The 14,837-nt window shown below is 39.2% G+C and overlaps 1 protein-coding gene across 5 annotated transcripts in view; it reads left to right on the top strand.

Annotated features, from left to right (window-relative positions):
• Positions 1–14,837, top strand: part of rapgef6 (Rap guanine nucleotide exchange factor (GEF) 6) — a 143,768-nt gene that overhangs the window by 44,002 nt on the left and 84,929 nt on the right. For 2 of the 5 annotated variants that reach the window (XM_023409532.2, XM_087174923.1), the window contains 3 exons: positions 3,633–3,702; positions 10,443–10,586; positions 12,005–12,022. In XM_023409532.2, coding sequence (XP_023265300.1) covers positions 3,633–3,702; positions 10,443–10,586; positions 12,005–12,022 — 232 coding nt within the window. Of the gene's footprint in view, positions 1–3,632; positions 3,703–9,590; positions 10,587–12,004; positions 12,023–14,837 lie in introns of those variants that run through there. The other 3 variants (XM_087174921.1, XM_087174922.1, XM_087174920.1) reach the window with 2 other exon arrangements.

Here is a 14,837-nt window from a genome sequence, read left to right as displayed (position 1 = left end):
CTCTGACCTCAATGTAAGGAGGCAAGAAAAAAGCAGAATTTCCCAAGACGAAGGTAATATGATCTCACATGTCACATAATTATTTTACATACAATAAAAAAACTGAAATAAACACATATTGAAGGCATGAATATTGAGGTAAAATCTCATGTTAGTTCCTTGAAGTTTAAATGCTTCTTTCTCTGTCCGAGCTATAAATGGAAAATAAGAAAAAATCAATGTAAGGGATAATGGCTTTCACTGTCCTTGGATTCACCTGACAGGTGCACTTATTGAAAAGCAAAATTGTCTAATATTGTGTACATTTAGTGAATAATTTAGTTTCCAGTAGAAAATCTGCTGTAATCCTTTTAGCTTTAATTGTGTTGCCAAAAAGCAGTAAGGCTGTATCAGCAGGGATGGATGCTCTGAGATGAACCTCTGTTTAACCTTATTCAAGAAATCCAATCGTAACATTGTATCCGATTTCTTGTGGCAGTGAGATGTCAAATAAATTCGTTCACAGCTAATTTGGTTCAGGTTACAATTGAAAAAGGTTTCCAGCGACAGCGTGGTCATAATTTATCATCCAGTGGCAGCGTTCTTCAACTCCAGTGACTGTGGATATCACTGCTCCCAGTGTGTGGCACCATGGCTTCGACAAGCTCTTCACAACCGTTTCCTTTTACCATTTCCTAGAAAATCTGTCTGTTGGAAGAAAAACAGCTCATCCAATTCAGAAATGTGTAAAAAAAAGAAAAAAAAGAAAGAAAAAAGAAAAAAAAAAGGGGACTTTCATCCTTTTTTCATCATCAGAACACATTATGGAGACAGACTTTCATCTGAGCCCTAAATCAAGAGGCTGACTTTGTAAAATTTGGGGTCTGTGCCGGTGTGAATCTCTGATTAAGAATGTGATGAGATGAAAGTTTTTATTTTTTATTTTTTGGCCCAGAGAGAGGAAGGGCCAACAGTGAGAAGAGAAGAAAGGATGAAAGGGAATGCAGAATAATAGGAGAGAGAGAGAGAGAGAAGGATAAAACAGCAATGCAGAAAAAAATGCAAAGGGGAGAGAAGTAAAGTGGACAGGACATGGTAAAGGAAGCAAAAGAAGAAGAACAGAAAAGAGAAGATGATTAATGAAAGTGAATGGAGTGAGTGGGAGAGACAGAGGTAGAAAGGAATCAATGAAACAAAAAGCTGAGTGAAGACGACCAGAAGAGAAAGTAATGAGTAGAGAGGCGACTGGTGAAAGGCAAAAAAAAAAGAAGTATACTGGGAACCACAGTGAAGGAGGGTGCGATCGTGTCAGAGACAGTGTGAGAACGAGATGTGAGAGTGAAAGTTGGCTCTCTCCTAGCTCAGCACGCTTCCATAATTAAAACCAGCCGCTCCTCCAGTCCTTAAACAATGCTGACTCGCCACTTTAAGCATGCCAAAGGGAGCGAGATGTGTTCACAGGCCTTTCTGTTCTCTGGGATCACCGCACACACTGATGGAGCTGTTCAGACGGGGTATCTCTCACACACTCACACACAGAGGCAGTTGGTGGGAAACAGAGACGGAGACATGTATAATTACCATATGCATCAACACAGATGCTCGAGAGAGGGAGAGAATATTCCAAGTGATTCAAGAAATCAAGACATTCAATATGTTTTTATTTTAGGAAGGTATCAGTGCTCTTCTGTGTGAGAACGCCAAAACATCACACTGACTTTGACAGCAAATATTATCATAATGAAGCAGATGCTGAAGCCTATTTTTAGCAAACATTCCCCTGTTCTAGCCTCTCATATGTCAGAATTTGCTTCTTTTCTTTATCATATATGATTTTAAATTGGATAATGTTAGATTTAAGGCTGTTATTTTAAAACAAGCAATTTGAAGATGTCACCTTGTGCCTCATGAAATTGTAACATTTTTATGTCTGCACATTGGTGTCAGTTGTGACCGGAGCCTTAATGTTTTTGGGTTGTCTATCCCGTTATCGTGAACACGATATCTCAGTAACTCCAAGTCAAGGATGAACTGATTTAGAATCTGGTTGTCAAAGGTCGCCTCACAAAACACATTTTCGGACATAACTCAAGAATCCATACGGTAATTATGATACAATTTAACATAAAGGTCTGTTAGGATAATATGACCAGGTGATGACATTTTATATCCAAACGGTCAAAGGTTAATTTCACTGTGACATCATAATGTTCTGCAAAAATATTTCTGGCCATTATTCAACAGAACAGAAGGGGGGGTTGTGACCATATTTCCTGCAACTTGACTGGTTGGAGGCAAACAACCATGAGGTGATAGTTCTAGGTTCACTATAAACAATATATTTTAATTAATTGATAATGAGAATCTATAATAATTATATAATATAAATATAAATATAATTATTTATAAAAAATAATTATAGATTCATTAATAATGAATATAGATTCATTAATAATGAATCTATAATTAAAGTAATGTTTGGTTGCAGCAGTGGTCCATACATTGTATATTTTAATTCTGTTGAGCATTTGCTTTGGGCTTCTGAGAGTAAAAATGAAGTTGCACATCAGTCTGAAGAAATCCTTATTTTAAAGCCACGCACTTTTTTGTGTTCTGACATTACCAGTTAGCAAAGGAATCACATTGCACCGCTACAAATCAGCTTTTCAGAATCTATTTAGAATCCTGCCAAAGTGATTTCTTGTGTTTGCCACAGACTGGGGCTGTAGTGAGAAAAAGGGTTTTTACTGTCAGCAAACACATTTTCAGAGTGAACTAAGATGTCATGCAGAATCTCCATGTGACGAGAAAAGGGCAGACTGACCCACATGGTCTCACCGCAGCATCAGCTGCTCTCCTCCCGCTCATCAGAGGACAGACCAGCCAACAGTCCAGCTGACTGCAGCTGAATCTGTGAGGCCTGCAGACAAAGACTCGCATTGTGTAAAAAGTTTTCTCTGGAAAAACTGGTGTGCATGGAGAAATTTTCTTTACTCATACGTGACGCCACAAAAGTATCAGAATTCCCATTTATTTATAGATTAATTCAACAAAATACATGATGTTGATTCTTTAATATGTATAAGGATTCCACTTTTTGTGACCATCATGGTTAGTTGAGAACTGATTTATGTATTTTTGGTCTCTGTGGACTGTGTACAATTTTGTTGAGGTGTCAACCACAAAGTCCTATTGATTTGCAGTCTATTTTTGCCGCGGTTAGACCTTCACCACTAACTAGTGGCCAAGTTGCACTACAGAGCCATGTCAGAGGCTTGTTATATGCAGGTGCCCAATCTGAGATTTCTGTTTCTCTACGTCTTTGCTTCTTCTACCTGTGGTGGATAGACCTAGTGTCTCTCACTAGACTTTGTACAGATATAAGCTGCTGCTAAATCATTAAAACCGTGAGAACAGTGTTACTTCTCATATAGTGTTAAATGTCCACTTAAGCTGCACACCCTTGGTATCATTTTACAATGTATTCTTCAGCATCTCAGTTTTGATGAGGACTGTTATCGTATTCAGTAGCGTAAATGCTGGTCATTTCTGCATCTGTCTCCACTGTCTGTCTGTCAGACTGATTGTCTTATGTTTGCATTTGGTTTGTTTCTTATTCTGTTGCTTATTTTGTGTGTGTGCTCTTTCAACAGTTTTGGCAAGCAGCTGGGGGGCAGACGAGGCTGTGAATGCATCACTTTAGAACCGTCAGAAATGATTGTGGTGAGTAGACCCCCCCCCCTCCATCTCTCTCCCTCTCTCTTCCTTTCTCTCCCTGATTGCCTCTCTCTGTCTTTGTCTCCTACCAAATCACCTCCCGTTTTATCCTCCCATCTCTCCTGTCTCTGCCCTTTGATTTCATTCTTTTTTTTCCATCTTTATTTGATGTCTGTGTTACCTTTTCCCCCATTTACTCTTATTCATCCTTTTTCTTCATTTCTTTCATCTCCCTTCCTCTTTTTTCTCTCTTCTTCTCTGTCCCCCTCATCTCCAGTCTTCCAGTCTGTGCCTCCACGCCTCCTCTATGCACTGCATCTCTTTCTTCAAATTCATATTCTAATTAACTTCATTGGTAGTATGTGAATTTGTTGCCAAGGCATTTACCATTGAAAAAAATGACCAATTGTGGCAATATTCAAGCCAAGGAAAATTAGGAAAATAAATGCCAGGTCGGAACAGCGCCATAGTATCTCACAGAGACTTTCCCAGAAGGACTAGTCTGAAAGTGTTTCACATCTGCAAAAAGTCAACATTCATTTACATAAATGAAAATCTAGACTGTGTCTTCCATTACAGATCTGTGTTTCAGATCTTGACGAATCAGTCTTCTCTTAATCTACTGGTGGTTTCTGCGTTTGTGACAGGAACCATTGAGTTTTTTTTTTTTGAGTGTAGTGTTCATCAAATACATAGACCACCAGCACAGACTGGACGTCAGTATAATTACTGGTGAAATGTTTTCTTGAAATAATCCTAAACTATCCACACGAACATAGTGTGTTTCTGTCTGCTTCCACAAGGTTGTAGTACCTACTAGTCTCTCTGTGTGTCCTCCCTAAATGTCCTTCTTTCCTCTCCTAGAGCAGTACAGTTTTACACCAAAAGCAGCGGGTAGCACCAGCTCCACAGATGTTGTTGAATAGGGAATAAAAACAAACCTTGAGCACATATAACCTTGTCATTTCTTGATCGTTACTTGTACATTATCCTTGACCTGTAACAGAGAGGTCAAAGGAGTCTCAGATGGTACATGAAATCCCCAGAAATGTTTGTACAGAATTTTTTAAGAAACCCCCAACTGAGATTTCTGTTGCTGTGACTGTACAGAATTAGATAACAGTCATTACTGAAGCCAAGGACACAAGGGTGAAACTGTATCATCCTTAGACAGACGGTCTCTCTGTTTACTGAAAAGTGAGGCAACAATGTGCAAAATCTTCATGTAAATGAATGTCAGTTTTGCCACCCTTCATTGCGCCACACAATAATGATTTAACCAGTTTTGCTGAAAGTATTTATATTAATGCTTCAGGTAGTTCTTTACTGGGAAAATCCCGTTTTGTTTTTTTTTTTGTTTGTTTTTGTTTTTTTTTTTTTGCAGGAAATCATGTTTCCTTTACAGGCAAAAAGAAGAAAGGCTTGATAAACCTTTTTTTGCCACTGATTGTATTAACTATAATGTTGAGTTGTAGTTGAGTCAGTTAATAATGTTTGGATGTCAACACAATTCACATTATTCTCACATAACTCTCCGCTAGAGAGTAAACGAGGAGAGTTCTCAAAGTGTCAGACATTTCCTTGAATATTATACATATTAACTATACAATGAAATTACTGATTCTAAAAACATTACAGTTATGAATAATGTTGATAATGTAGAAATAATTATGACTGCAGTTTAACCATTCCTTTGTTTTGAATCATGCAGCCTATTTTTTGTATCATTTTTCAGTATAAGTAAATGGCCAAACATGACCAAACATAGTCATACATTAGTCATAGTCAGTGCTTGTGTCTGCCTGGTGTTGGTTTGGATTGCTGACTGGAGGAGGGTGTGGATCTGCATGAATTAGCAGTTAAATAATGGGTCACTAGTAGCCTACAGGTAAAAGATGGAGAATGTTGAGCAAAGCAACAAATCTGGATACAGGGAAAGTAAAAGAATAACACTGTCCCCTCATCAACCAACCAACCCCCCCAGGAAACAACGATCTGTAGCAACCACACTCAGGAACCAAAAGTCCCTTTTGCACATTGCATAACTACCACGTGCAAAGTGTGACTGATAAATTAGACTGATAACAGAGCAGTGACAAAGAAACAACTGTAATCAACAACTTTATTGTCATTTACTGTTGCTTGATGGAATTTCCTGCACTCATGTAGTCGTTATTCCTCTCATTCACCCCTTGTGTCTTTTTTTTTTTATCTCCTCAGCTCTTTTTATATAGTTTTTTCTGAAACATTAATACTAACTAAATTCCAGTGCTCCCTTACTGTGTGTACTCACACTGTAGCAGCCGTGAGGTTTGTGTTTGACCAGCAAGCAATGGTCAAGGCCGGAGACTTCACCCCAGCAGTTCCAGTGACATCACAACATAATTTTCCCGGAAAGTTCCCATAGTGAAAAAGATTGATAATAGTTAGATGCCCTTTCAGCAAGGCACTCAATCCTAAACTACCCCTGTGGGTCCACTCAGACGCTATTGCTACTGCAGGAGAAGGGAGTGGTGGTATTGATGATTTTGTGAATAGTTTGGCATTTTAGGCCCAACCAGCTCAGTTAACTCAGTTGCCTGGGAAACAAAAGATAAAATAATTTTCATTTAAAAAGAAAAAAAAAGATGATTTTGTGGTTGAGGGAATAAAATTGGTTTGAATTAAACTTGCCTGTGTTTACATTAAACCATCCACATCCAGAAGAGCAGAGAGAGATATTGGTAATGGTGGACATTGGATCTGAATTATCACAACAAAGTACAAGTAAAATACACAAAATCAAGGGCTGCCAAACCGTAGAGCCAGATTCCTGCTCCACTTCAGACTTTTCTTAATTCCACAATGTCCCTTCCAGAAGGTACATGGACTTAGTTACACATTAAAAAGAAAGAATGATAACAAAGTCAACGAACAGCGATCTTTGTTGCCCAGATACATTACAGAAGAAAATGCTAAATAAATAAATAATATAATTAGCAAAAAAACACAATCTGGTATGTACACCGTAGGTATTTAAGTAGCCATAATTATTTTAAGAAACCTAGTGAGATTGTTTAACTGTCTTATGTTCTCAGTGTTGAATAAGATATCAAATTTAACATTACTTGATCCTTTTGTATCCTTTAACTAATCTGCGTCTCCTTGTCAAAACATTTTGATGCACAGTAATTGAAGCATGTTAGGATTCAGGCACCAGCAACAGTCTGTTAGGAATAAACAGGAGAAAAAAAAAAACTGTAGTCAGCTTGAGTAGCTGGACAGACAAATTAAATACTAGCATGTCTTTTCCCAAATTGAAGAAAAACAAGCGAAATGACAAGAAGAGGAGCACAAATGCACACGAACAAGCATGCACATACACACTCTATGATGAACGCATAAACACAAGAGCAGAGTTACTGTGGTCTAGCCCACACTGCATTGCAGCCAATCAGCTAATTAGGGCCATGGGAATAGAAGGGGGAGTGTAATCTGTGGCTGTCGTCATGACTCTGGTCACAGGATGGACAGGAGTGACATTCATAGAGTGACAGGGCGGGGTTGTTTTTTACTGTGTGTGTGTGTGTGTGTGTGTGTGTGTGTGGTGGGAATGGAGGGGGATCTATGGAAGTAAGTAGAGGGAAGAGGAGGGTAAGAAATGAATGAAAAGAAAAAAAAAGCGGGGATGATTCATGCTGGCAGACGGACAGAGGAATGTAAACTGAAAGATGAGTAGATGTGAAGTTAGTCACACACACATATTTAAATACAGGAAACAGGAAATATGGTCACATTATGGCCATGACTGTCAGTCAAAAGCATAGAAGCAAGAGTTCTCAATCGCCGAGGGAACTGGTCATCACGGGACAGATATGGGTTCAGTCAAGCAGCCAGAGAGGCATGTACACTGAGACAAAAGGATAGTTACATGGTCACAGGATAGCCATGAAAATCTGGTACATTTCTAACCTTCCCCCTAAGAATTTCTTCTGTGTTACCTTCAGGCTGTTCATCTCATGAGGCTCATTAAACGAAGGCAAGATGACACTTTTTGCCATGAGGAGGGACACATCGATACCAGTACTGGCTACTTTTACTACTGTTATTTGGTATTTTATAGTTGAACTATCCCTTATACAGTTGTTTCAGAGTCCATTATGGCTTAACTACCCACAATGCAGTAGTTATTCTGTGTATCACACAAGGTTGTTCTCCTGTCTGTGTCAACCCATTGCGGCCATTGAGTCCCATTTCAGCAGTGACAGACAATCTTTGGGCCCATCTTCTCTCTTACAGTTTATTTTAAAGATGCTTTCTGATCGATGCGATGTGATGTGATGTTTGCCTCTGAGAATTATAATGCCAGCCTTTCCATGATCTCAAGTTATCAAGAGTTTTATTGTGTGTGTTACACACAGGTATACGGGAATGCAACACAAATGTTAGTCCTATCTGCTTAAATACAGTGGTCTTACCTCATAACTCTTTGTGGCGGATCATGGAGCTGTATATTTAAGACCTTTGTGAGTACACATGACTGACATTGAGGTCTGGGGGGAAGTCACAAAGGTCACTGTCCATGGAGAACCTATGATATGATGCAATCTTCCTCTTTATAACTTTCAAATGATCATACTGTAAATCCAAATGGGGAAGTCGTAAGACTAGAGAAATATTTGAAAGATTTCACACCAAAATCCCACCTAGTCATTTGATCTTTGTTATAACTTCCAACTGTAAATGTAGCCCATAATATGTTATAGGCTATAATATTTTTGTACTAGCATTCTTGTCATAATAATAATAAAATAACAGTAATTTTGAAACAAATCTCTATATATTTAGAATTTATATTGGTTCCATTGTGTCACTGGCCACAGGTCACTGGTCTAACAGTAATTCATTTTTTGGGGCGTTGGTTGGAAAAGACATTTTTATTGAGAACATTTTGAAGAGATTGCAGGATTGTAAAATATATTTTAGTCATTCTCTGCTCACTCAGTCACTACGTCTGATACTAATAATGCACGTAGAGTACATGAGCTATCAGCAACTATTTAGAACATAACCAGACGCAAAGTGGAAAAATCAAGATGAAGGTTGGAGCGTAAAGCTCACAACCAACCAGGAAAGAAAGATGAGCAAGAAACTGACATCAGGTAGGTGAGAGAGACAGACAGAAAGAGTGAGAGAGACAGTCAGTGTGACTTCTCACACTGACAGAAAGTTAGTCAGACTGGGAGGCTGAACAAAAAGCTGTGGTTTTTTGACCAAGCAAAGAGCAACGAGTGGCACACTTATTAAAAGGCACCACATTATCCAATCATACTTCAAAAGATGAATTTCACTTCTGAAACTAGGCAACAGCTGACCACAAACCCTTAATCAATAGATGCAAATGGGAGAAATTAGTACTAAAGAAACAAAAGTAAGAGGAAGAATTGCAGTTGTGAAATCGTTTTCTACGGTAACACAAAACTTATGTTAAGAATATCAATGATCAAACATTCGGCTATAAAAAAACCCCCAAAACAAAAACAAAAATAAAAACTCATAAGAAAATAAAAGACAAGTTAAAGCAAAAAATGAAAAATAAAAACAACTTAGTAAGGGCGATTAAAAAGAGTTTTTGAAAAAAGTTGTGTAACATATATGCATTTTTTTGAAGTGTCATCATTGCTGTCATAATAAGGCTACTAACTTCGTTATCATTATGCAATGGAGAAAAAAAAACAAATTCCTCCTGCAACAACAGAACAGCACAAAAAAACTACGGGGAATGAATTGTATGGCCGGAATCTGTGTGCTCTGTTGTTTTTTTTTTTTGTTTTTTTTTCTTCTTTTTTTCTGCCGGGTTAGGATATATGTGTATTTACGGTTTCCTGGAGGAAGCTGTTGGTTCAATGTATGCTCTGTTCGCGTGTCAGACAGCAAGAGAGAACAAGCGAGCAAGCATGTGAGTAAGTCCGTGAGTATGCAACGTGTTGAGCAGCTGAACTCTGTCTGTCTCTGACTATCTTGAACCCTCCAGCCCTCAGAAGAGGACAGCTCTCGCCAAATGTGAAACGAAAGAGACGTGAAGCGTCTTTTCTGCCCTCATCGTCGATCAGTTTGTTTGTTCATTTAATTTAGTTCTGTGTTTTGTTTTGGATGCTTGCCACGCAGGATGTGATGTTTTGGGATCCCTCTGGATTTTGGACCATTTTTAAAAAAAATTTGGACGCAACACTTCTATTCAGCATTTGTATAGAAGCGTTTCCCCTGCAGTTTTTTTCCTCCCCTCTTGTGGAATTTCCTGCTTTTATGTGTTGTTCTGATCTCGTCCTTGCGTCAGGATGAGTGTGCTACGCTGGCACCGGCTCTCTGCACTCTGGAAGAACTGGATGTTCAACCAGGAGCCGGCAGAAGAGCAGGGCCAGATATCAGAAGCTCCAGGGCAGGAAGCAGAGCCACGGGAAAAGCAAGGGAACACATTCAAGGATCACAACTTAGACTTTCAGAACTTGACGGAACTTAACACCCAGAATTTGGATTATAAAAACCCGAAATCAGAAATTGAAAACCAGACCTTGGAATTTACAAATCGTAACTTGGATTCTAAGATCCAAAAGTCCGAACTACTAAAACGCAGCTCATCTGAACCGTTTTCTCAGGTGTCAAACTGTGAGGATCATTCCTCCGGCTGTCCACACACACCTGAAGGTTTTGGCTGCAAATCCCATAGAAGCTGCTATTCTGAGGAGGGTGTTGACTGTGTATTACAGGTGGATAACGGCAGCGAGGGGGACGACAGTTTTCTGCAGAGAGAGGGATCCCAACGCAGGTCCAGGAGGCGCTTCAGGAGGGTTAACCCTAGGGGAGAGCGGGAACTCATCACAGACGGCCAAGAACCCACCGGCTACAACACGGTAGGAGCAACACCGTCACTGTCAGCGGAGGCTAAAGCTAAACCTTGTTAGCGTTTACATTATGAATGCAGTTGTCAGGCAAATTGTTGTTTTACCATGAAATGACACTCTTAGAGTAATGTAGAAGGTTAGAACAGCTTCTATAGTAGGAGCTTAACCGAACACAATTACACCTTAACTTCTGATCTACTGAACATGCACATGTCTTGTTTTCTGAAACTTTCTGAAACACACTGACTAATGTCTTCTTTTGTCAAATCCTCCTCCTCTTTCCTTAATATTTAGTACGAGAAATTAGTTAATTAGAAAAAAGTTTTGTGTTTTCTTCAAAATGTAAGATTAAAAAAGTACTACTGGACAACAAAAGCAGGAGGAAAATGCTTTTTGACAGATAACTTTTTCACAGAGAGGTTAAATGCCCAAAAAAACATCACAATGTCACACACATTTTCGATACAATAAAAAGGGAATTTTGTAAGGAGTCACAATCTATGTCTGTCATAAGACCTCTTGATACTGTGGCGGGACTTAGAAAAACTAAGAAAAGTATTGAAAGTGTGTGTGTGTGTGTGTGTGTGTGTGTGTGTGTGTGTGTGTGTGTGTGTGTGTGTGTGTGTGTGTCCTTTTGTATGAAGTTGAGTTTCCCTCCTTCTGATATGATCACTGGAGGCCAGCACTGTGTCGGTTACAGTTCTGACTAATCACCAGAAGCCACGCTTTTGCGTACACACAGACACACAGACACACACACACACACACACACAAACAAACTTCAGCACTTAGCTCACACACACACTTTCCCCAGCTCATGCAAAGCTCCCTGGGGCGTTACAAAGGGGCTTAATGGAGAGCTTAAAGTGTCCTCTGCTGACCCTACCTGCCTCTGTAGTCTCTTGGTGATTGTTCCACATTTTTAAATTACATTTCTAGCCTTCAGCGTCGCCGAAGCCCCATCCACATTCCTCTCTGTGACTGCATTTATTATGTAAAGGCCGACCACTCCGATGTGCTAGCGCAGCACTACTCCAAAGAAGCAGGACAAAAACAAACAAGTGGAACAGTGCAAATGTCCTGGAAATACTGAGAATTACATTAGTCCTGCATTAAATTGAAACAAGACCGGAGGGCAAGAGGAGCGAGACACGCATTTGGCAAAAAGAAAGCATCCTTAATATGAGAGATCGTAGTGCTGTGACATGTATTAAACTCTGGTCATTGTTGAGTGACTGAATGAGGCCCTTGACATGCTCACTTTTCTTTTATTAAATGAGAATATAGATTAGAAGATGATGATATGCTATAGTGTTACCATTTCACTCTTAGCACACAGACACGCAGAGTTTTCAATGTCCCTTTATGACTGTGTCTTGTTGTGTTTCTACTCTCTTTTCATGTTTCTGCTGGTGTCTCGTCTTCAGGATTATGTCAACAACCAGGTAGGAGAAAATACTCAAATAACAATTTCTTTACATTTATGCGTCTCTGTATCTCTGCTCCATCTTATTATCTTGCAGTGTTTCCACATCTATCAGGAGTTTTTTATTTTGCGCAAATGTGTTTGTGAGTCACTTCTGGTTCAGGCACCTGTTGTTTAGAAAAAGGCAATGTTGGGAAAAGCAGGTCACTTTGAGGCTGCCACACACAAGCACACACTGCTGTCTGCTGACACTGTGGGTGGCAGATAGGAAGGGTGCTAACTGTGGAATACACAGATGCATGCTGAGAACAACAACTGACTGGTTAACAAATGGAGGACAGATGAGTTTTAACCTGTAAGCCTGACAGGACTGAGACGACTCTTGACGTCTTCTTTTTCAGGTTCTCTTTCTGATTTGGGTCAGACACATGATTGGCTCTTAGAAGAGAAAATTAAAGAGTGTGATATGTTTTGTGATTTGATGACTTATGAGGTGTCTCTTCCACCATGGGGTGGGCTCTGGTGTTAAGCTGACATGCAATACCACATTTTGTGTGTTAGCAAGAGAATCATAAAAAAAAAATCCCACATCTGGCTTGTGTCTCCATCTGGCTGTTGTTAAATCAAAATAATGATCAAATCAATCTTTATTTGTGTCTAACATCATTATACAAGTCCAAGGTCTAGTGAAATGCTGCATTGCCATGGTACAAGATTGTTAAATTGAATTTTTTTTACAAAATGTCAAGCTATTGAAAATTATTATTTGAAGAATATTTAAAAAAAAAAAAAAAAAAAAGCTAAAAGCTAAAATTAAGTTAGAAATAAAGACAAGAAACAAGAATAAAGTGTCTACATGCCAAACCAGTATTTTCCAAACCGCAATCATGTAACAGTGAAATAGCTTTATAGTAATATGTGGAACTTTCACAATGGCACTACGTTGACAGGAATTTTTAATATTGCCATGATGAAATACAATATATCCCTGCAAAAATAATATCTTCATGTTCAAGCTGTGGACATGAAACTACATTTGTTTTCTCATATGCTTTGTGAAGTGATTGATTTATCGATAGATTGATCATTTGATCAATTAAAGACATGCCAAATACCTGCTTACAGCAGCAAAATGCAAAAGAGAATTTTGTTTTTTCTCAATGTATCTTTGGGGGTACCCATTTGTGATGATATAATGGTAGAGGGGATGTTACACAGGCTATAAATGTATATCACACACACACACACACACACACACACACACATACACACACATTCGCGTACACACACACAGAGCTGTTTTTCTGGCTGTGGATCAGAGGATGTTGTTTAGAGAGGCCTTATTGAACCATAATAACATCAGTAATCCATTATCACTGTTCTGTACTGGTGTCTGGTGTCTCTCTCTTAATGGCCTGTACCAGAGTGAATGAAGTTTCTGAAGCTATGAATTGAGAGGAGTCCAGAAAATGGTGCAGAAAGAGGAAGAAAACATCGTATCTCTTTCTGGACAGACAAGAAAGGACAATACAGCTTTGACTTATAAGCCACACGCCAATGAGTCAGACTGCTTAATGTATTTTTTATTTTATTTTATGAACCATAGAAAGACAAACTGTTGATTAGATCAAGCTTTATTTTATTATGTTATTTTACTTCCTTTATATTCTACAATGACTCTGCTTGTGATTGATTCTCATTGATCCAGAAACCTGATTCCTCCTCTAGCATGGTGATAGTCAGAAGATCCTGTGCATTCTCTCACTGCCATAGCAGACCTCTGGGATTCACTAATGACTCAGACTCATACCACACACACACACACACACACACACACACACATACACATACACACACACACACACACACACACACACACACACACACACACACACACACATGCATGCATGTATACACATTATGCAGAAACAGACACACAGTACAGAACAACGCACACATGCACACAGAGAAAGTCACTTCATTAAGACATCAGATGCCTCACTGGGTTACTGCCTTCCTCTCACTGCACAGATAGATAGATGAAGCCATCACCTCATTCACCTTGCAGGGGAAGCCTGCTCGAAGGGCTTTTACAGCCAGGCTACTCCATAGCACCCCGGGATCATTAATTTAACATGACACAGGTTCAGCCATCTGCACAGGATAGTCAAGTCCGCACAACACTAGAATAAAATCAGCAAAGAGTGATGTTATGGCGTCTCATTGATCCAAGTTGTGCTAAAGTCATAGTTTAGTAGACATTTTTTTTGTTTGTTTTTTTTTTTCAGAAACTATACGTCATGTGAATGTAGACATAAAAGTTTACACGCTCGGGATTCACTTCAAAACAGTGATTTGACTTTAATATTTTCCAGGGTTCATTTGTTGTTGTGTGAAGCCAACTGTGTGGTATTCGTAGCTAGAGCTGTCTGGAACATGTTTATAGAAAGGTGCAGAGCATGAAGCAGCATCCTCTCTGCTGTTTTGAGCAGTTTTTTAAGCAACACAGCACACACAGGAAACACCATGTCTCTTGCAGCGTCTGTGGTCGGCAAAGGCAAAACGTCTGACGTCTGGTTCTTCTTTTTCTTCACTTATGCATGTGTTTCCTCTCTCTGGCTAACCTGGGACACACGTGAGTAAAGTGTGCAAACGTGTGCCTTAAGCTTGAGCAACTGATGGACATCAAGTGAAATCCCTTTAGGTAGAGGGGAGATTCAAGATTCCTCTCTTTACGTATGTCACATTCTTCTTGCCCTCATTGGTTTTTAGTCAAGATCTCTTCACACGGGAAGTAACATATCAGATTTTCACACCAAACTTCCTAAGCAGCA

The sequence above is a fragment of the Seriola lalandi genome, unplaced genomic scaffold, assembly GCF_002814215.2.
Source record: "Seriola lalandi dorsalis isolate HSWRI2012SDOR001 ecotype SW California unplaced genomic scaffold, Sedor1 jcf7180002054396, whole genome shotgun sequence".
Classification (NCBI taxonomy): Eukaryota; Metazoa; Chordata; class Actinopteri; order Carangiformes; family Carangidae; genus Seriola; species Seriola lalandi.
The sequence above is the reverse complement of the archived record's forward strand: the minus strand, read 5'-3'. Positions and strand labels throughout refer to the sequence as shown.